This window comes from Mobula birostris, chromosome 6 (assembly GCF_030028105.1).
Source record: "Mobula birostris isolate sMobBir1 chromosome 6, sMobBir1.hap1, whole genome shotgun sequence".
Lineage (NCBI taxonomy): Eukaryota > Metazoa > Chordata > Chondrichthyes > Myliobatiformes > Myliobatidae > Mobula > Mobula birostris.
In genome coordinates, this window is record NC_092375.1 from 111,417,717 (window position 1) to 111,439,113 (window position 21,397).

The following is a 21,397-nucleotide window of genomic DNA, read 5'->3' on the forward strand; positions in this document are numbered from 1 at the left end:
ACCGTGCCCGGTTCTGTTGTCTAGTTCCCGCCCCTGCTATATTTTCCAGGTCACATACACCATTTAACCCTTCCTATCCCGTACTCTTAACCCCCTTTTCACTTTCACACATGTATATCGAAACTTAGCATGAATGGCATTGTTTGTCTCAACGGCCAATACAGTCTGACAATGTGCTGGGTCAGCCTGCAAGTGTCACCATGTCTCCAGCCACAACTCACTGGCTGTAACTGGTACATCTTCGGAATGTGGTAGGAAACCCACACGGCCACGGGGAGAACGTACAAACTGTGGCGGGAATTGAATCCAGTCGTGATCACTGGTGCTGTAGAGCAGTGGGTTAAGCAAGCATTCTTGAGGTGTGCCTGTGCTGATTGTCAGCGAGGAGGAGATGTTTTTCCTGATTTGCACTAGTGGTCAGTGAGGAAGTCAAGGATCCAGTTGCATAGCAGTGTCAAATGCTGTTGAGCTACTGTTGATTGGAAAGCTTGGGTGGGTTTTCTTTTTCATCTTTCTGCAGGAGCTGCCTGACCCCCTGAGTATTTTCAGCAATTTGTTGTTTTTGTTTTAAGGTTCCTGGCATTTGTAGAGTTGGCTGAAGCACACCGAGTGAGGGAATGCATGTGTGCAGAGGCCTCAGCTCACCCATTGGTTTTGTTTATTATTATTGTCACATGTATTGAGATACAGTGGAAAAACTTGTGCACTGTTCATACAGATCAGTTCATTACATAGTGCATTGGGGAAAGGACAAGGTAGAACAATAACAGAGTGCCAAATTAAATCTTGCAGCTACAGCGAGTGCAGTGTAGGCAAACAATAAGGTGCAGGGGTCATGATGAGGTAGGCTGTCAGGAGTCCATCTTATCATATTAGGTGACCATTCAGAATCAGAAACATGTTTATTATCACTGACATAAGTCAGGACATTTGTTATTTTGCAGTACGGTGCGATGCATAAAAGTATTTCTATAAGATAATATAAATAAATAGTGCAAAAGTTGAATAACAGGTTAGTGTTTCTGTAACTGTAGGGTAGAGTGGCCGTTGTTTTGGTGGTAAGTGAGTTGTAGTGAAGGGGTAATGATCCTCTCCAAGGCAGGCTCCCTGCCAGCAGAAAGTTGAATGGAAATCCGTATTCTTATTCTTCTTCAGCCCATCACCCTTCCTGTGTCACAGTCCACCGTGAGAGCAGCTCAGCAGAGGCCTCAGTCCTGGGCCATGGGGCTACCGTTTTCACTACACAAATTCAAACATTGATGGCAGAGTTGGAAATCTGTATAGTTATAAGAAATAATTGAATTGGGCCGCATGTTTAGTTAAATCAGTAAGACCAAGGGATTGACTGTATACTTCAAGGAGGTGGGGGAATTTGAGGGAACATAAACTATTCCTCTTTGAGGAATCAGGAGTGGAAAGGATGAGCAGTTTCAAAATTTTTGAAGATCTATCCTGAGCCCAGCATATTGATGCAATTATGAAGTCTGAGGAGATTTGGTATGTCACCAAAGGCTCCTAACAATTTTCTACAAATGTACCCTGGAGAGCATTCTAACTGGTTCTATCACCATCTGGTATGGAGGGGCTACTGCATGGGATCGCACTAAACGGCAGATAGTTGTGACCTTAGCTAACTCCATCATGGGTACTAGCCTCTCCATCATTGAGGACATCTTCACAAACTGATGTCTCAGAAATTCAGCATCCATCATTAGGGACCCCCATCACCCAGGACATGCCCTCTTATCATTTCTACCATCAGGCAGGAGGTGCAGGAGACTGAAGATACACACTCAACACTTTAGGAACAACTTCAACCCCTCCATCAGATTTCTGAATGGACAATGAATCTATGTACATTATCTCACTATTTTTGTACTGGTTACTTGTATATATATTTTCTGTGTGTGTGTATATATATATATATATATACACACATATATATATATATAAATTTTTAAGTACTTTAGTCTATTTTATTTACTGTACTGCTGCTGTAAAACAAAAAAATTCACAACATATGTCAGTGATATTAATTCTAATTCTGATTATAAAATCTTTCCAGCTCTCCAATAATCAGAATCAGGTTTATTATCACTGGCAAATGTTGCGAATTTTATTTTGTGGCAGCATTAAAATGCAAAGCCCCAAATAAAACTTAGGAAATACATAAATAGTGAAAAAGACAAAAACGCAGTAGTGTTCATGGGCAGTTCAGAAGTCTGATGGCAAAGGGGAAGAAGCTTCTTTAAACGTTGAGTGTGAATATTCAGGCTCCTGTACCTTACCCCAATGGTAGTAATGAGAAAAGGACCTCTTCACGTTTAAGTTCAAGTTTCGCTATTTAACCATATTTATGTGGACAGCTAAATGAAACTATGTTCCTCTGAAACCTAGCTGTAAAACTCTGTGCATATATCACAAACAGCACATAATATAATAACAATAATGTTAACAGATAATTAATAGTCTGTCTACATACAAGTTGCCGAAGTTAAATATACAACAGTATTACTGCTACTGGTACCGTCATTAATAATGTATACTCAGTGGTGGAACTGTGTTCAGAAGTCTCAGAACCTGGGAGAAGAGTTGTTACCCAGCCTAACAGGTAACTTCTGCCTGACGGTAGGAGGTCAAAGAGATTGTGGGACAGAGGGGAAGGATTCTTGACAATGCTGAGGGCTCTGCGACTGCAGTGTTTCTGGTATATAGAAACATAGAAAATAGGTGCGGGAGTCGGCCATTCGGCCCTTCGAGCCTGCACCGCCATTCAGTATGATCATGGCTGATCATCCAACTCAGAACCCTGTACCAGCCTTCCCTCCATAACCCCTGATCCCTTTAGCCACAAGGGCCATATCTAACTCCCTCTTAAATATAGCCAATGAACTGGCCTCAACTGTTTCCTGTGGCAGAGAATTCCACAGATTCACCACTCTCTGTGTGAAGAAGTTTTTCCTAATCTCGGTCTTAAAAGGCCTCTCCTTTATCCTCAAACTGTGACCCCTCGTTCTGGACTTCCCCAACATCAGGAACAATCTTCCTGCATCTAGCCTGTCCAATCCCTTTAGGATTTTATACGTTTCAATTAGATCCCCCCTCAATCTTCTGAAGTCCAACGAGTATAAGCCTAGTCGATCCAGTCTTTCTTCATATGAAAGTCCTGCCATCCCAGGAATCAATCTGGTGAACCTTCTTTGTACTCCCTCTATGGCAAGGATGTCTTTCCTCAGATTAGGGGACCAAAACTGCACACAATACTCCAAGTGTGGTCTCACCAAGGCCTTGTACAACTGCAGTAGTACCTCCCTGCTCCTGTGCTTGAATCCTCTTGCTTTGAATGCCAGCATACCATTCGCCTTTTTCACCGCCTGCTGTACCTGCATGCCCACTTTCAATGACTGGTGTATAATGACACCCAGGTCTCATTTCACCTCCCCTTTTCCTAATTGGACACCATTCAGATAATAATCTGTTTTCCTGTTTTTGCCACCAAAGTGGATAACCTCACATTTATCCACATTAAATTGCATCTGCCATGAATTTGCCCACTCACCTAACCTATCCAAGTCACCTGCATCCTCTTAGCATCCTCCTCACAGCAACCACTGCCACCCAGCTTCGTGTCATCCGCAAACTTGGAGATGCTGCATTTAATTCCCTCATCTAAGTCATTAATATATATTGTAAATAACTGGGGTCCCAGCACTGAGCCTTGCAATACCCCACTCGTCACTTCCTGCCATTCTGAAAAGGTTCCGTTTATTCCCACTCTTTGCTTCCTGTCTGCCAACCAATTCTCCATCCACATCAATACCTTACCCCCAATACCGTGTGCTTTAAGTTTGCGCACTAATCTCCTGTGTGGGACCTTGTCAAAAGCCTTTTGAACATCCAAATATACCACATCCACTGGTTCTCCCCGATCAACTCTACTAGTTACATCCTCAAAAAACTCTGGGATTCGTCAGACATGATTTTCCTTTCACAAATCCATGCTGACTTTGTCCGATGATTTCACCGCTTTCCAAATGTGCTGTTATCACATCTTTGATAACTGACTCTAGCATTTTCCCCACCACCAATGTCAGGCTAACCGGTCTATAATTCCCCGGTTTCTCTCTCCCTCCTTTTTTAAAAAGTGGGGTTACATTAGCCACCCTCCAATCCTCAGGAACTAGTCCAGAATCTAAAGAGTTTTGAAAAATTATCACTAATGCATCCACTATTTCTTGTGCTACTTCCTTAAGCACTCTGGGATGCAGACCATCTGGCCTGGGGGATTTATCTGCCTTCAATCCCTTCAATTTACCTAACACCACTTCCCTACTAACATGTATATCCCTCAGTTCCTTCATATGTCCTGAATAATGGAAGCATTAGCAAGTCAGGCAGAACCTTTGCACGGAATGAACGGTCAACATTTCAGTCTGAGGTCCTTGACCAGGACTCTTCATAGATGCCTCTCATCCTGAGTTCCTCAAACATTTTGCACGTGTTGCTCAAGATTATCAGCATCTGCAGAATCTCTTGTTTATGGTGGATGTTGAGGGCATTTAATAATGTCTGCCACCACCTTGAGGCATCAATGTTCTCGATCGTGGGAAGGATTGTGCGTGTGATCCTGCTGCCTCAGTCTACACCACTCTGCGGCCTCCTGTGTATTGGAGTATCCATAACAAGCTGTGATGCAGCCAGTCTGAATACTCAGCACCAAACATCCTAAGCTGCTTCTCGGTATCAACCTTCTGCTGAAACAGGTCGATGGCAGGCACTGTCTCCCTGCCCCTACACTCACCTCTGGAGCATCTGGACAGTACAGGCACCTACATTAGAATATTGTTTATTGATTAAAGCTCTACCTTAGGGCTATAATAATAAAAAATTCATCGCCAAACTCCAGACCCTGTGAGCCATCACATCCCTCTGCAACTGGATCCCTGAGTTCCTGACCAACAGCTCATAATCAGTAAGGACAGGCAGCAACACCTCAGCCATAATTACTCTAAATACTGATGTTCCACGAGGTTGTGTCCTTAGGCCCTACTCTACTCCCTGAGTGCGTGGCCAGGTTCTGCTTTAACTCCTGATAGAAATTTGCAGATGATGCCACTGTAGTGAACAGCATTTCAAATATGATGAGTTAGAATTCAGGAGAGAGATAGAAAGCTTAGTGACAACAGCATTTCCCTTAATATTAGCAAAGCAAGAGAGCTGCTCTTTGACTTCAGAAAGGGCAGGCGGTGCACATCCTCCTATCTACGTTAACGGTGTTGAGGTTTAGAGTTTCGAGTTCCTAGGAGTGAACATAGCCTGTCCTGTTCCAACCTCATAGATGCCATTGTCAAGAAACCTCACTTCCTCAGAAGGCTGAAGAAATTTGGCGCGTCCCTGATGAACTTTACCAATCTTAATCGATGTACCAGAGAAGGCATCCTGTCTGGATGCACCGTGGCAACTGCTCTGCACGTTACTGCCTCACTGCCTCAGTAAAGCAGCCAGCATAATCAAAGAGCCCACCCAGCCCGGACATTCTCTCTTCTCCCCTCTGCCATTGGCAAGAAGGTACAAAAGCCTGAAAGCATGTTCTACCAGTTTCAGCTTCTATCCAGTTGCTGTAAGATCATTAAATGGTTCCCTAGTTTATAAGATGGATCTACTTTATTATAACCTTGCACCTTATTGTTTACCTACACTACTCTTTCTCTGTAATTTTTACACTTTATTCTGTATTGTTATTACATAGAAACAGAAAATAGGTGCAGGAGTAGGCCATTCGGCCCTTCGAGCCTGCACCGCCATTTATTATGATCATGGCTGATCATCCAACTCAGAACCCCGCCCCAGCCTTCCCTCCATACCCCCTGATCCCCGTAGCCACAAGGGCCATATCTAACTCCCTCTTAAATATAGCCAATGAACTGGCCTCAACTGTTTCCTGTGGCAGAGAATTCCACAGATTCACCACTCTCTGTGTGAAGAAGTTTTTCCTAATCTCGGTCCTAAAAGGCTTCCCCTCTATCCTCAAACTGTGGCCCCTCGTTCTGGACTTCCCCAACATCGGGAGCAATCTTCCTGCATCTAGCCTGTCCAATCCCTTTAGGATCTTATACGTTTCAATCAGATCCCCCCTCAATCTTCTAAATTCCAACGAGTACAAGCCCAGTTCATCCAGTCTTTCTTCATATGAAAGTCCTGCCATCCCAGGAATCAATCTGGTGAACCTTCTTTGTACTCCCTCTATGGCAAGGATGTCTTTCCTCAGATTAGGGGACCAAAACTGCACACAATACTCCAGTTGTGGTCTCACCAAGGCCTTGTACAACTGCAGTAGTACCTCCCTGCTCCTGTACTCGAATCCTCTCGCTATAAATGCCAGCATACGATTCGCCTTTTTCACCGCCTGCTGTACCTGCATGCCCACTTTCAATGACTGGTGTATAATGACACCCAGGTCTCATTGCACCTCCCCTTTTCCTAATCGGCCACCATTCAGATAATAATCTGTTTTCCTATTTTTGCCACCAAAGTGGATAACTTCACATTTATCCACATTAAATTGCATCTGCCATGAATTTGCCCACTCACCCAACCTATCCAAGTCACCCTGCATCCCCTTAGCATCCTCCTCACAGCTAACACTGCCACCCAGCTTCATGTCATCCGCAAACTTGGAGATGCTGCATTTAATTCCCTCATCCAAGTCATTAATATATATTGTAAACAACTGGGGTCCCAGCACTGAGCCTTGCGGTACCCCACTAGTCACCGCCTGCCATTCTGAAAAGATCCCGTTTATTCCCACTCTTTGCTTCCTGTCTGCTAACCAACTCTCCACCCATACCAATACCTTACCCCCAATACCGTGTGCTTTAAGTTTGCACACTAATCTCCTGTGTGGGACCTTGTCAAAAGCCTTCTGAAAATCCAAATATACCACATCCACTGGTTCTCCCCTATCCACTCTACTAGTTACATCCTCAAAAAATTCTATGAGATTCGTCAGACATGATTTTCCTTTCACAAATCCATGCTGACTTTGTCCGATCATTTCACCGCTTTCCAAATGTGCTGTTATCACATCTTTGATAACTGACTCCAGCAGTTTCCCCACCACCGACGTTAGGCTAACCGGTCTATAATTCCCCGGTTTCTCTCTCCCTCCTTTTTTAAAAAGTGGAGTTACATTAGCCACCTTCCAATCCTCAGGAACTAGTCCAGAATCTAACGAGTTTTGAAAAATTATCACTAATGCATCCACTATTTCTTGGGCTACTTCCTTAAGCACCCTGGGATGCAGACCATCTGGCCCTGGTTATTGGTTTACCTTGTTCTACCTCAATGTACTGTGCAATGATTTGATCTGCAAGTATGGTACTCAAGAAAAGTGTTTTACGTGACAATAATGAACCAGTTCCAACTCCAACTTAAATTGACAGTTCTTTTCCCCTACATAGGTTGCTTATCTGGTGAATTACCCCAGCTGATGATTTTTTTTTTGGGATTAAAGCATTAGCAGTGTCTTGTGTCTCTGGTCATTTTTTCCTGCTGACAGTGACTCCATAGGCACATCATCTTCATTGTTTGGCTTGTCTCTGGTTTCCATAAAACATACAAAAATTACAGCAGAAGTAGGTCATCCACCTCCCTGCAGACTCAGCTTTAGTTATTCATGAGCTTTACCCCTCTGTCACCTAGTACTGCTACTACCTGTGTCATTCAGTCTCCACCCGATCAAAATATATATTAAATACTGATAGGGTAAATGCAAGTAGTCCTTTCCCCCGAGCCGGAGTGAGATTACAACTACAGGTTAATGGTGAAAGGTGAAAAGTTAAAGGGGAACATGAGGGTGAACTTCTTCACTCAGCGTGGTGAGAGTGTGGAGAGAGTTGCCAGCAGAAGCAGTGGATGTGGATTCAGTTTCAGTATTTAAAGTAAGTTTAGATAGGTACATAGATGGGAGGGGTATGGAGGGCTACAGTTCAGGGCCAGGTCAATGGGACAAGGCAGAGTAATGGTTCAGCATGGACTAGATGGGCTGAAGGGCCTGGTTCTGTGCTGTAGTGCCCTTTGATTCAATGACTTTCCCTTTTGTTCTCTCTGTCCACTCTGTTCTCAGTAATTTATAAGTTGCTTTAACATAGATCATAGAACACTACTGCTCTTTGATCCATGATGTTGTGCTGTCTTTTTAAACTTCCTCTAAGTTCAATCTAACCCTTCCCTCCCACTTAGCCCTACATTTTTTTTCAACTTGTGTCTATCAAACAGTCTCTTAACTGTCCCTCATGATTCTCCCTCTACCACCACCCCTGGCTGTGTGCTCCAAGCAGCTGCCACTCACTCTCTGTATATAAAAAAAATTACCTCTGACATCCTGCCTTTACTTTGCTCCAACAACCTTAAAATTATTCCCTCTCGTATTAGCTATTATTGCCCTTGGAAAAAGGCACTAGCTGTCCACTTCATCTATGCCTCTTATAATCTTGTAGACCTCCATCAAGTCACCTCTCATCCTCCTTTGCTCCAAAGAGAAAAGCCCTGGCTTGCTCAACCTATCCTCATGAGACTGACTTTCGAGTTTTGATAAAGATCTATTGAGTTGAAGCAAGGGACAGAGCCGTCTCTATTTCCTGAGAAGACTGAGGTCCTTTAACATCTGCCGGACAATGCTGAAGATGTTCTACGGGTCTGTGGTGGCCAGTACTATCATGTTTGCTGTTGTGTGCTGGGGCAGCAGGCTGAAGGTAGTAGACACTAACAGAATCAACAAACTCATTCGTAAGGCCGGTGATGTTGTGGAGATGGAACTGGACTCTCTGACGGTGGTGTCTGAAAAGAGGATGCTGTCTAAGTTGCATGCCATTTTGGTCAATGTCTCCCATCCACTACATAATGTACTGGGTGGGCACAGGAGTACATTCATTCCACCGAGATACAACACAGAGCGTCATAAGAAGTCATTCCTGCCTGTGGCCATCAAACTTTACAACTCCTCCCTTGGAGGGTCAGACACCCTGAGCCAATAGGCTGGTCCTGGACTTATTTCATAATTTACTGGCATAATTTACATATTACTATTTAACTATTTATGGTTCTATTACTATTTATTATTTATGGTGCAACTGTAACGAAAAACAATTTCCCCCGGGATCAATAAAGTATGACTATGACTATATTTTTTCCTCAACAAATGTTGCATGGCCTACTGGGGTTTTCAGGATACACTATTTCCATTCCTTGCACCTGCACTTATTTTGGTTATGAATCAAGGTCAGATGGGATGACAGACAGACGTGACACTAAATGACCTGCTCTCTTGTTCTGATCCAGAAGATCCACATCATATTTACACTTAATGGCCACATTACTAGGTACTAGGAAAGTATCTAATCTGCTGATCATGTGGCAACAGCTCAATGCATAAAAGCATGCAGATATGTAGTCCAATTGTTGTTCAGACCAAACATCAGAACGGGGAAGAATTGTGATCTAAGTGACTTTGACTATTGAATGATTGTTGGTGGCAGACTGGGCAGTTTGAGTATCTGATAAACTGCTGATCTCCTGGGATTTTCACAGGCAACAATCTCTAGAGTTTACAGAAAAGCAAAAAAAATACATCCAGTGAGTGCCAGTTCTGTGGGTGAAAATACCTTTTTAATGAGAGAGGTCAGAGGAGAAAAGCTGGATTGCTTCAACAGTAAGGCGACTAACTCGAATAACCTTACTTTACAACAGTGGTGTACAAGAGAGCAATCCTGAACGTGCAAGACGTCAAACCTTGAAGTGCATGAGCTGCAGAAGCGGAAGACCACTCTGGGTTCCACTCCTGTGTCTAATAAAGCAGCCAAAGAGTGTCTTTCAGTTAATGCCTGCGTCTGGAATCACAGCAAAATCAACAGGAGCTGCCACATGGTTTTGTGATCTTGTATCACAATTCAGTCATGACTAATCTTCTATCTCGACTCCATCCCACGCACTCTCTCTCTGTTACATTATTACCATTGCCAGTCCAAATTTTGATCATATGCAAGAACTAACTTTCTGTGTAGAAAATTACAGAACTGCTCATGTTAATGAACCAGCCCATGAGGATCACCTCACTGCTTTTGCTCTACTGGTTTAATTAAAAATGTTAATATACGTTTTTGATTGTAATTTACCGTATATAAATAAGGCATGCACTTGAGGTAAGAGGGGGTGAATTCAAAGGAGATGTGAGGGGCAAGCGTTTTACACAGAGAGTGGTGGGTGCCTGGAACGCACTGCCTGCGGTGGTAGTAAAGGCAGAGTTAACAGACGTTTAGGTAGGCACGTGAATGTGAGCAAAATGGAAAGATATGAGCATTGTGTAGGCAGCAGGGAATAGTTCAGTTGACATTTGAATACTGACTTAATTGGTTTGGCACAACAATGTGGGCCACAGGGCCTGTTCCTGTGCGGTACTCTTCTGTATTTTGTAAATTGCACCATACTACTGTTGTTAAACAGCAAATTTCACAATGTTAGTTATAATAAAATTGGTAAAGACTGAAATAGGTACAAAAATTTAAGATATACATTTTAATAACATTAATTTGACCTTCAAGAGACATAGACAAAGGTGACCACTGTGTCAAACTCTGTTTTGTAGAGTTTAGAAGATTGGTAAAATTTTCTCGAAAAAGATTCTTGGGAGTCTGCAGGGAGCGCTCATGGAGTGAGGTCTCTTCTTTGGCTTCGCTCCATCCCCGTTATTCTTTTCAACCTTTGATCTCCTTGATCTAATCAACTTTAAGTACACCAGAAGATTTATTTTATTTTCTTGATTTACTGATTAATTGATTTCCTTTCGTCAACTGCAAATCTCGAGTTTAGAGAAATGAGTACGAGATCTAGAACCAAAAATGGGAAAGACGCTGATGGGAACTGAGCAAAGAAGAAAGGTGATTCTAAACAAACAGAATTAACTTACGAAGTTATGGAGGAAATGTTTGAGCAGCAGCGGATAAAGTTATCTGATAGTTTATCGGCTCAATTTGAACAACATCGCCAAAGCCTCAATGAAGATTTAAAATCAATCACGGACTCTTTGAAATCCCTGGATTCTGATGTTCAGAAACACGATGCCAAAATTTCTGAACTGGATACTAAATCTCAGAAGACGGACACAAAAGTCGAGATCTTAGAGAAGAATCTAGCTTCGACTACTAAACAACTCCAACAACTTAAATCCAAAGTTATTGATCTCGAGAATCAATCGAGAAGACAAAACTTACGTTTAATCGGTTTACCCAAGGATGTTGAGGCTGGAGATCTTGCAATATTCTTTGCTCAACTTTTAAAGGATTCGTTCGGTTCAGTTTTTCCCAATGATCCTCCATTACTCGACCGCGCCCGTCGTAGACCGTGGACAGTCGGCAGCGATTGCTTCTAAACCTAGACCAGTTATTCTTCGTTTCCATTATGTCAATGTTAAAGAACAACTTCTCCAGGTTGCTCGTCAACAAGGGATGATCAAGTATCGCCAGCATCCCTTCAGGATAGTTCAAGATTACAGTCCTGAAGTGATGAAGGAATGACTAACTTTTAAACCTCTAATGTCGGAATGCTATCAAAAAAATCTCAAACCGGCACTATTGTACCCTGCACGTCTCAGAATCTCTCTTCCCGGTGGAAATCGTCGTGTCTTCCATTCTACGACTGCTGCCCGAAGCTTTTTGGATGATAAGTTCCCTTCTGATACAGACACCCTCTCTTAATCTGTGTCGGGTGCTTTCAGCACCAATTTTTTTTTCTTCTGGTGTTTTCTTTATAAAATGAACCTCTTATTATCGTGCGATGAAGGTTTATTTTAAGTCTAAGATTTTTGTTCTTTATTTACTACTATAGTTGTTATTCTATAACTTATATAGATTATTTATCTTCTGTAAATTAACATCAGTTTTTTTTAGTTAACCTTTTGTTTTAACTTTTCCTTTTTCATTATTATTTATGATATGATTCGACGATCATTTTTAGTTATATGTTTCCTACTTTTGGTTTTTGCATAATCAAAATGGCGACTTGTCTTTCTTTTTGCTTAACCTCCTTTGTTTCTTTTTCGGGATGCCATGTTCCTATGCTTCTTCTTCCCATAATCCTCCTTTCATTTTAGAAGCAATTTTTTATTTATTCATTTATAACTAATTATATGTGCTGACTGCTTTTTTAATTTATATATTTTACTAATTTTTATTAAGTAGATCAATTATTATATTGGTTATTTTTTACATGCATTAGTTTCTGGGAGGTCTTTTATCTAACATATATTTTTGGAGTTGCCCCCTGCAGAAATGGGGTTAGAATTAGTTTTAGTTAGAGCTTCCTTCAGCCATTTCTGGCTTAGTTCGGGGTTCTTGGGGATGGGGGGTGGGTCAGTCTTTTTCTTTTTTAATTTTTTCTATTGGGCTGTTTCAGAACTACCAAGATGTCCACAGTGTCGAGATTTCCGGTTCCTCTCTAATCATGTATTCCTCTTCCGGTTTTATGAGCTCACATTGTAGTTAACCCCTTTCTCACCAAAGGGTTAACTCTTAATTATGGCTCATACTATTAATTTTGTTTCTTGGAACACAAATGGTTTAAACCATCCTATAAAATGGAAAAAGGTTTTCAAGGTGTTCGAAAGACTGAATGCTCATATTATTTTTGCACAAGAGACTCATGTAAGGAAAGAGGATAATCAACGCTTCTTTAAGTTTTGGAAAGGTCAACAATACCACTCAAATGCTCAAGCCAAAATTAAAGGCGTTTCAATTTTTATTGATCCTTCAATTACATTTATTCATCAAGACATTATTTCGGATCCTAATGGCAGATTTTTGTTAATTACTGGGGTACTTTTTAATAAAACGGACGCTATGGTGAATGTTTATGCTCCGAATGTGGATTACTCTGAATTTTTTAAACAACTATTCACTTCCTTTCCTAACTTAAACGAGTATTTGTTGATAATGGGTGGTGATTTTAATTTATGTCTGAATCCCATGTTGGACAGATCCATAGCTAGTCCGGCTTTACCAAATAAGTCGGCTACTATTATTAATTCTTTTATGTTGGATTCTGGGATTTTAGAAATTTGGAGATTTCTACATCCAAATGACAAGGAATTCTCCTTTTTTTCACATGTTCATCGTTCTTTTTCCCGAATTGATTATCTTTTGATTGACTCCCATTTGATTCCATACGTACTTGATTGTAATTATGACAGTATTGTTATTTCAGATCATGCTCCACTGAAACTTTCCATCAAGTTAATGGACACCTCCTGTACTAGCCGACAATGGCGATTTAACCCTATTTTGCTTCAAGATCAATATTTTGTCAAATTTATAAAGGAGCAGATCGATTTCTTTTTTTCAACTAATACTACGGACGAAGTTTCCAATGGAACTGTTTGGGACGCCTTTAGAGCTTATATCCGTGGTCAGATCATTTCCTATTCGGCTGGTTTGAAAAAACGTGTTAACAATGAAATACTTTTGTTGGTTGATAAAATTAAAGAAGTCGATAAAAAATATGCTATTTCTCCCAGTGAGGAGCTGTACAAACACAGAGTTGAACTCCAATTGGAACATAGCTTATTATTAACATCCTCCATTGAAAATCAATTAATGAGAACTAGGAGTGATTTTTATATTCATAGTGATAAATCGGGTAAATTACTGGCTAACCATTTGAAATTTGATTCGGTTAAACGTCAAATTACTAAGATGCGTAAACAGGATGATACTTTCACAGTGGATCATGCTGGGATAAATCAAACCTTTCAAGAATTCTATACCTCTTTATATCACTCTGATTTTCCTCATGATTCTAATTTTCTGCATGACTTTTTAAGTAAATTGAGTTTTCCGAAATTATCACCCGAAGAGTCCCTATCATTAGAAACTTCCATTTCAGAGGAAGAAATAATAACTGCAATCTCATCTTTGAATTCCGGTAAAGCACCCGGTCCGGATGGGTTTACAGTGGAATTTTTAAAATTTTTTTCCTCCATTCTTTCCTCTAAGTTGTCTAGAATATTCAAAGAAGCAATCAGTTTAGGTAAATTACCACAATCGTTTTATGAAGCCTCTATTTCCTTAATTCTTAAAAAGAATAAAGATCTTACTGATTGTACATCATACAGACCGATATCTCTTTTGAATGTAGACTCTAAAATTTTTTCAAAAATTCTAGCAACTAGATTGGAGAAGGTGTTACCTCAAATTATTTCTATGGATCAAACCGGATTCATTAAGAATCGCTATTCATCCTTTAATATTAGGAGGTTAATGAATATTGTTTATACCCCCTCACTTACTACCCCGGAATGTATTATCTCTTTAGATGCTGAGAAAGCTTTTGACAGAGTCGAATGACCTTATTTATTTAATGTTCTTGAGAAATTTAATTTTAATTTGACACTTATATCTTGGATTAAATTGTTATATTACTCCCCGGTAGCCTCGGTTAGTACAAATAATTATAGATCTCCCTTTTTTCATCTTTTTCGTGGCACTAGGCAAGGTTGCCCTCTTAGTCTTTTGCTATTCAATATTGCTCTTGAACCTTTAGCAATTGCTATTCGTAACTCGCCAAATATTGTTGGTATTACCTGTGGAAACGAAATACATAAGTTATCGTTATATGCAGATGATTTGCTGTTATACATCTCTAACCCGGAGAAGTCAATTCCTGCTATTTTAGATTTGTTAGCTCAATTTAGTAACTTCTCTGGTTACAAATTGAATCTTAATAAGAGTGAATTATTCCCTTTAAATAAGCATGTACCTATTTATCGATTTTTACCATTTAAACTGGTTAATGATTCATTTATATATTTAGGGATAACAATTACGAAAAAATATAAAGATTTATTTAAAGCTAAATTTTTACCTTTAATTGATCAGATTAAACTGTTATTTACCAAATGGTCGCCAATCTCTTTGTCTTTGATTGGTCAGATTAATGCTATTAAGATGATCATTTTGCCTAATTTTTTGTATATATTCCAATCAGTTCCAATTTTCATCCCAAAATCTTTTTTTGATAATGTAGATTCAAAAATTTCTTCATATATTTGGCAGAATAAAAATCCTAGGTTAAGTAAAAGGTATTTACAGAAGTCTAAAAAGGAGGGGGGGCTTGCCCTCCCGAATTTTAGATTCTATTATTGGGCAATTAATATTGGATATTTAAAATTTTGGTGACGAGATCTGGATGTATCTTTAAATCCTCATTGGGTAAAGCTTGAATCTAATTCATTACAAGGGCTTTCCTTGGGTTCGGTTTTAGGAACTTCACTTCCTCTTACTTCTTTTAAATTATATAAACAAATGAATAACCCAATAGTTAAGCATACTTTACGTATATGGTTTCAATTTCGAAGATTTTTTGGGTTCAATCAATTTATCCTAGCAAGCCCTATCTTGTCAAACTTTCTTTTTCAACCTTCCACGATGGATCAAGCTTACTCTGATTGGAAAATTAAAGGTATAATATCTTTTCGCGATTTATTTATGGATAATTGTTTTATGTCTTTTGATCAACTTTCTAATAAATATAATTTACCCAGATCTCACTTTTTTAGATATTTACAGATTAGGAACTTTTTAATTACTGTTTCCCCTAATTTCCCACATCCATATCCAACGGATATTTTGGAAAAAATTTTAGATTTAAATCTCTCTCAGAAAAGTGTTGTAGCAATCATATTTGATATAATTTTGAATTTATGTCCTGATGCTTCTAATAAAATTAAAGCTGACTGGGAAAGAGAACTTGAGATTAATATACCGACTGAAAAATGGGAAAAAATTCTTCAGTTGGTGAATTCATCCTCTGTGTGTGCTAAGCATAGGTTAATACAGTTCAAAGTAGTACACAGGGCTCATATGTCCAAAGATAAACTATCTCGCTATTACTCTTATATTAATCCAATATGTGACAAATGTCATTTCGAGATAGCTTCTGTAACCCACATGTTTTGGTCATGTCCCCTGTTGCAGAAATATTGGAAAGATATTTTTGATATTATTTCAACGGTTTTAAATATAGACTTACAACCGCATCCAATTACTGCTATTTTTGGACTACCAATGATAGATTTAAATAATTTAACTTCTTCATCACGAAGAATGATTGCATTTCTTACTTTAATGGCTAGAAGGTCTATTTTGTTGAATTGGAAAGAGATTAACCCTCCTAAGGTATTTCATTGGTTTTCACAAACTATGCTGTGTTTGAATTTGGAGAAAATTAGAAGTGCAGTTTATGACCCTTCCATCAAGTTTGAAAAAACTTGGAGGCCATTCATTCAGCATTTTCACTTAATGTAACATCTTTATTTCCAAACCTATTCTATTTCTCTGTATTGTTGTTGGAGGGGAATGGAGTCGTCAGCACTAAGGTTTTCTTCTTTTTCATTTTTAAGTTTTTAGATTTGCCCAAGTCTTTTAGTTTAGTTGATTAATTTTGTCTTTCTTTTGGGTTGGGATTCTTTTTGGGTTTTGGTTCTTTTTTCTTTTTCATGTTTTTTTTTAGTTTTTTTTTTTGATTTGTATTATCCGTTGTTAGTTTTATATGATTGGGAGCTTTGTCAAATTTCAATATTGGACTTTACGATTACTGTTTGTAAGTGTAACAATTTATCTCCTATTATATGTATCATTGCTATGTTTTGTTTATATATTCTAAAATTAATAAAAAGATTGAAAAAGAAAGAAAGAAAAAGATTCTTAAAGTTCCTTGTTGCTGTAATACCAAGATAAGTGAATTGATTGTTAACTACTTTAAAAGGGGGATCATGAAATACTAAAGCTTGTGCTTCTCTATTAATTGGAAATAGTTATGTAAATTAAGTTTATAACCAGAAAGCTGACTAAATTTATTAAGAAGTGGAAACGTTAAGGGTAAGGAGGTAGTCAGGTTTGATATAAAAAGTGAAAGATCGTCAGCCTAAAGGGAAACTTTATGCTCAACACCTCCCCTCCAAATCCCCATCAATTCAGCACAGCTACAAAACACAATGGCAAGTGGCTCTGTATATCCTTCCTAAATTTTTGTATCTAGTTCAGTCTTTACCCATTCTTATTTCTAAAGCTTTTTTTTGATGGGTTAGATTCTATTATTTCGTCCTATCTATGGAAGGGTAAACACTCTAGACTTAATAAAGCTCACCTTCAAAAATCTAAAAAGGAAGGTGGTATGGCCTTGTCTAATTTTGGTTTATATTATTGGGCAGCCAATACTCGTTGTCTTATTTTTTGGTCTTTCTTCCATAATAAGTCTGACTGCCCAAAATGGGTGGCAATGGAGTAGAACTCTACTAAGGATTTTTCTATTTCTGCACTTCTCGGTTCCGCACTTCCTTGTCATTTGCCTAGACTTATTTTTAATCCTCTTATCAGACATACTTTAAAAATATGGGCTCAGTTTAGAAAATTTAATGGACTTCATGGTTTTTCTCTCTCTAGCCCTATTTTACACAATCATCTTTTCCTACCTTCTATACGGGATTCAACATTTTACGATTGGTATAGTAAGGGTATTAGGCGCTTTGAAGATCTTTTATAGATAATTGTTTTGCAACTTTTCAACAACTGTCTGTAAAGTTTAATCTACCTAATACTCATTTCTTTAGATATCTTCAAATTAGACATTTCATTAACCTTTTAATATCAAACTTTCCTGAGATGCCTGAGAAAAATGTTCTGGATCTGTTTCCTTGTATCAATCCATTGGGTAAAGGTTTAATATCTGTTATTCGGGATAAGTTAGTGATTTTGAGGCACGCCCCCTTCGATAAAATTAGATCTGCCTGGGAACATGATCTAAATATCTCCTTATCTGATGCGGTTTGGGATTCAAATCTTAAGTCAGTTAACTCAGCCTCTCTATGTGCTCGCCACTGCCTTTTGCAGTTTAAGGTTGTACACAGGGCTCATATGTCTAAAACTAAATTATCACAGTTTTATCCTGACATTAGTCCTCTTAGTGATAAGTGTAAAGGGGCTGAGGCTTCCCTTATTCGTATGTACTGGGCCTGTCCTAGTCTAGAGAAATTCTGGAGAGAAGTTTTTTCAACCCTATCTCATATTCTTAATTACCATTTAGAACCTGACCCTCTGCTTGCTCTTTTTGGCACCTTGGGTGAAGGTGTTCTTTTTATGCACTTGAGTCCGACTAAACGTCAAACATTACCTTTGCCTCTCTCTTGTCTAGCCGGTTGGTTCTTCTTAGGTGGAAAGATGCTGCCCCACCCACTCACGTTCAATGACTTAATGATATTATGGCCTGTTTAGACCTTGAAAAGATTCATATTCACTTCTTAATTTGGACATAAAGTTTCATAAGGTGTGGGGACCTTTTCTTGAATATTTTCATAACTCCTCTTCAGGTTAAGTTTATCCTTTTTTTTGTATGCTACAATTCCTTTCAGCTTTTTTTTGTAAGTTATACGGTTTTTTTTGTTGTGAATTACTTTATACTTTTGGTAGTTGGCAGTATACATTCTTTTTTCCTTTATATATTTACAGTTCTCTGGGGTTGTTGGCTTGGGTTTTTTTTCAGTGGGAGGCTGGGGAGGATATTAATTTTCCATAACTCTATTTTGGGTGCCTTTTTTATTGTTATGAATTATATATATTGGATTTGTTTGTTTTGCACTGTATAAATCTCCATTTTGTTGTTGGGTTTTTTCTTTTAGTTCTATTGTAGAAACGCATAAAAAAATTTTAAAAAATAATAAAATTGATCCTGATTCTCTGGGAAGTGAATATGAACTTGTTACAGTCATGGTGGATTGTATTTCTGCGAGTGGACACTTGTTTATAGAACTGTGATCTACAGACTTTTCACTTGGAAAATGATTCCTACTTTCCTTTTGATTAGTGACCTAAAGGATGTCCCTTCAACCATGGGCCAAGCTATCTGCATCTGCTCTCGTGGGATAATCACCATTGACAATAAGCGTTATTTATTTATCCAAAATCTGGATGAAGGGTATGTTATTGCTACTTTGTCTGGCCTCTTTGTTTCAACGTAGTTATGCTTCAATGCAATTTTGGATTGTTGTAAAATTAATTTAGCACATTAATGCTCAGTGGGTAGAGAGGGCTATGAGATAGGTGCAGGGCAATGGGACTACCCAGAATAAACGTTCACATGACTAGATGGGCAGAATGGCCTGTTTCTGCTCTGTCATGCTTATGACTCTGACTATAATTTGGAAAACAGAAATTCTAGGTTACAGCGAAAGTGGAGGAGGAATGAGTCGTGCAAAGGAAGTGTCTCCGATACAGTAAGTCCAAATGAGCACACATCACAAGGGAGGTAGATTATGCTTCATTTTCTGTGGTTATCTGATTTAACCAAGGCCGCACTTGAAGTATTTATTCGATGGCTCTGCTAGCTGTTAATTCAACGTGTCACTATCCCACAGTTTTGTTAATGTATTTATCTGCCAATGTGGGGCTTGTCGATCGCATTTACCACATCAAACACACAGCCCTCATATTTGAGAATTAATAAGGAAAGCAAACTACAAAATGAAGGTTTGGAAAGATAAAGATAATGAAGCCAGTTTTTCTCTTTTCTCTTCACTACTCCTGCTGCTTCAGATGCTGAGTTATCTAAAGAAAAGAGGGCAGAAGGTCAGACACTTAAACTCAGAAGGTACGGAAGCTGTATGAACGTCATCTCAAAGAGGGTCTCTCACGGTTCTTGTTTACTTATGGGACATGGGTATCTCTACCAAGCCTTGCTATACGCTCTATGGTCGCACTAGATAGAGTCATAGAACACTACAGCACAGAAACAGGTTCTTTGGCCCATCTAGTCCACACCAAATTATTATTCTGCCTACACAAAATGCTGGAGGAACTCAGCAGGTCAGGCAGCTTCTATAGAGAGGAATAAACAGTTGACATTTTGGGCTGAGAAATCAGTCCTGATGAAGGGTCTCGGCCCCAAACATTGACTGTTTGTTCCTCACCATAGATGCTGCCCTGTGAGTTCCACCAGCATTTTATGTGTGGTTTTCTGGATTTCCAGCATTTGCAGAATCTTTTGTGTTTATGTCATTCTGCCTACTCCATTGACCCACAGCTGGACTATAACCCTCCTCACCCCACCCTTCCAAATTACTCTTAAATCGAGCCCACTGGATGAGCTCAGTGGGTCAGGCAGCATCTTTGGAGGGAAATGGACAGTCAACGTATCCAGTCGAGTCCTTTCATCTGGACAGCATCTATGATGGGAAATGGACAGATATTTTGGATAAAGGGTCAAAACTCAAACTGTCGGCTGTCCACATTCCTCAGCACATCCTGCCTGTCCTGCTGACTTCTTTCAACATCTTAGGTGTTGCTACAGTTTTTACAATCTACAGACTCTTGTGCCTCCATAAATGTTACTTTGAAATCTTGAAGTTTTGATGTCCCTTTCTGCCCCAGGGGTTTCAGTTATGTAGATCTTGTGGAGAGTGTACAGGATGGCAAGTTCTATGCCCTTAAACGCATCATCTGCCATGACAAAGAAGACCGGAAGAATGCACTCACCGAGGTGGAAATGCACCGAATGTTCAACCACCCAAACGTCCTGTCTCTAGAAGCATACAGCATCATAGACAAAAGTCCAAAGTGTGAGACTTGGCTTCTTCTGCCTTACATTAAGGTAAGTCAAGCCTTCTGTTCACTTAGCAAAGAATTGTAAGTTACACAACTCTGTGCCTGCAGCAAGGAATTGGGGAATTACTATGTTAACATAAATTTATTGTTATCTGATTTATCGCTGACTTGTATGACTTGAAATTTGTTGTTTTGCAGTAGCAATAGAAATTTTCCTCAGAATGAGAATCATCTCATTGCCATTTTTCTACAACAGGCTAATGGCACTGGGTTATATGATCTTTCTTGCTGACACATTGGGACAAGAAAGGAATAAATAACATTTCTTCCTGCACTGTATCTCAATCAATCAATTAATTAGAACATCATAACAATTCTGGTCACTCTATTAATAGGATGCTGCCTGGACTAATTTCAGTTGTTTTCTCTGGATCAGCAGAGGCTGAGGTTTATAAGATTATGGGAGTCATAGACAGAGTAGACAGGGTTGAAATGTCTAATACCAGAGGATACGCATTTAAGATGAAGGTGGGTGATTTCAAAGGAGATGTGAGGGGCAAGTTTTTTACGTAAGGAGTGGTGAGTTTCTGAAATGCGCTGTCTGGGGTGGTGGCAGACACAAATACGTCAGGGACTAAAGAGACGTTTAGATAGGCACATGAATGTGAGTGATATGGACATTGTGTGGGCATAAGGGATTAATTTAGTTTGCCATTTGCTTACTAATTCATTTGGTTCGGCACAACATTGTGGGC

General features: G+C 39.4%; 1 protein-coding gene across 2 annotated transcripts in view; it reads left to right on the forward strand.

Annotated features, from left to right (window-relative positions):
- Positions 1-21,397, forward strand: part of stk16 (serine/threonine kinase 16) — a 67,092-nt gene that overhangs the window by 8,268 nt on the left and 37,427 nt on the right. Inside the window, exons 1-3 of one of the 2 annotated variants that reach the window (XM_072260984.1) lie at positions 18,950-19,017; positions 19,635-19,689; positions 20,469-20,688. In XM_072260984.1, the coding sequence (XP_072117085.1) occupies positions 19,011-19,017; positions 19,635-19,689; positions 20,469-20,688 (282 nt within the window). In that variant the 5' untranslated portion in view covers positions 18,950-19,010. Of the gene's footprint in view, positions 1-18,906; positions 19,018-19,634; positions 19,690-20,468; positions 20,689-21,397 lie in introns of those variants that run through there. The other variant, XM_072260983.1, reaches the window with a different exon arrangement.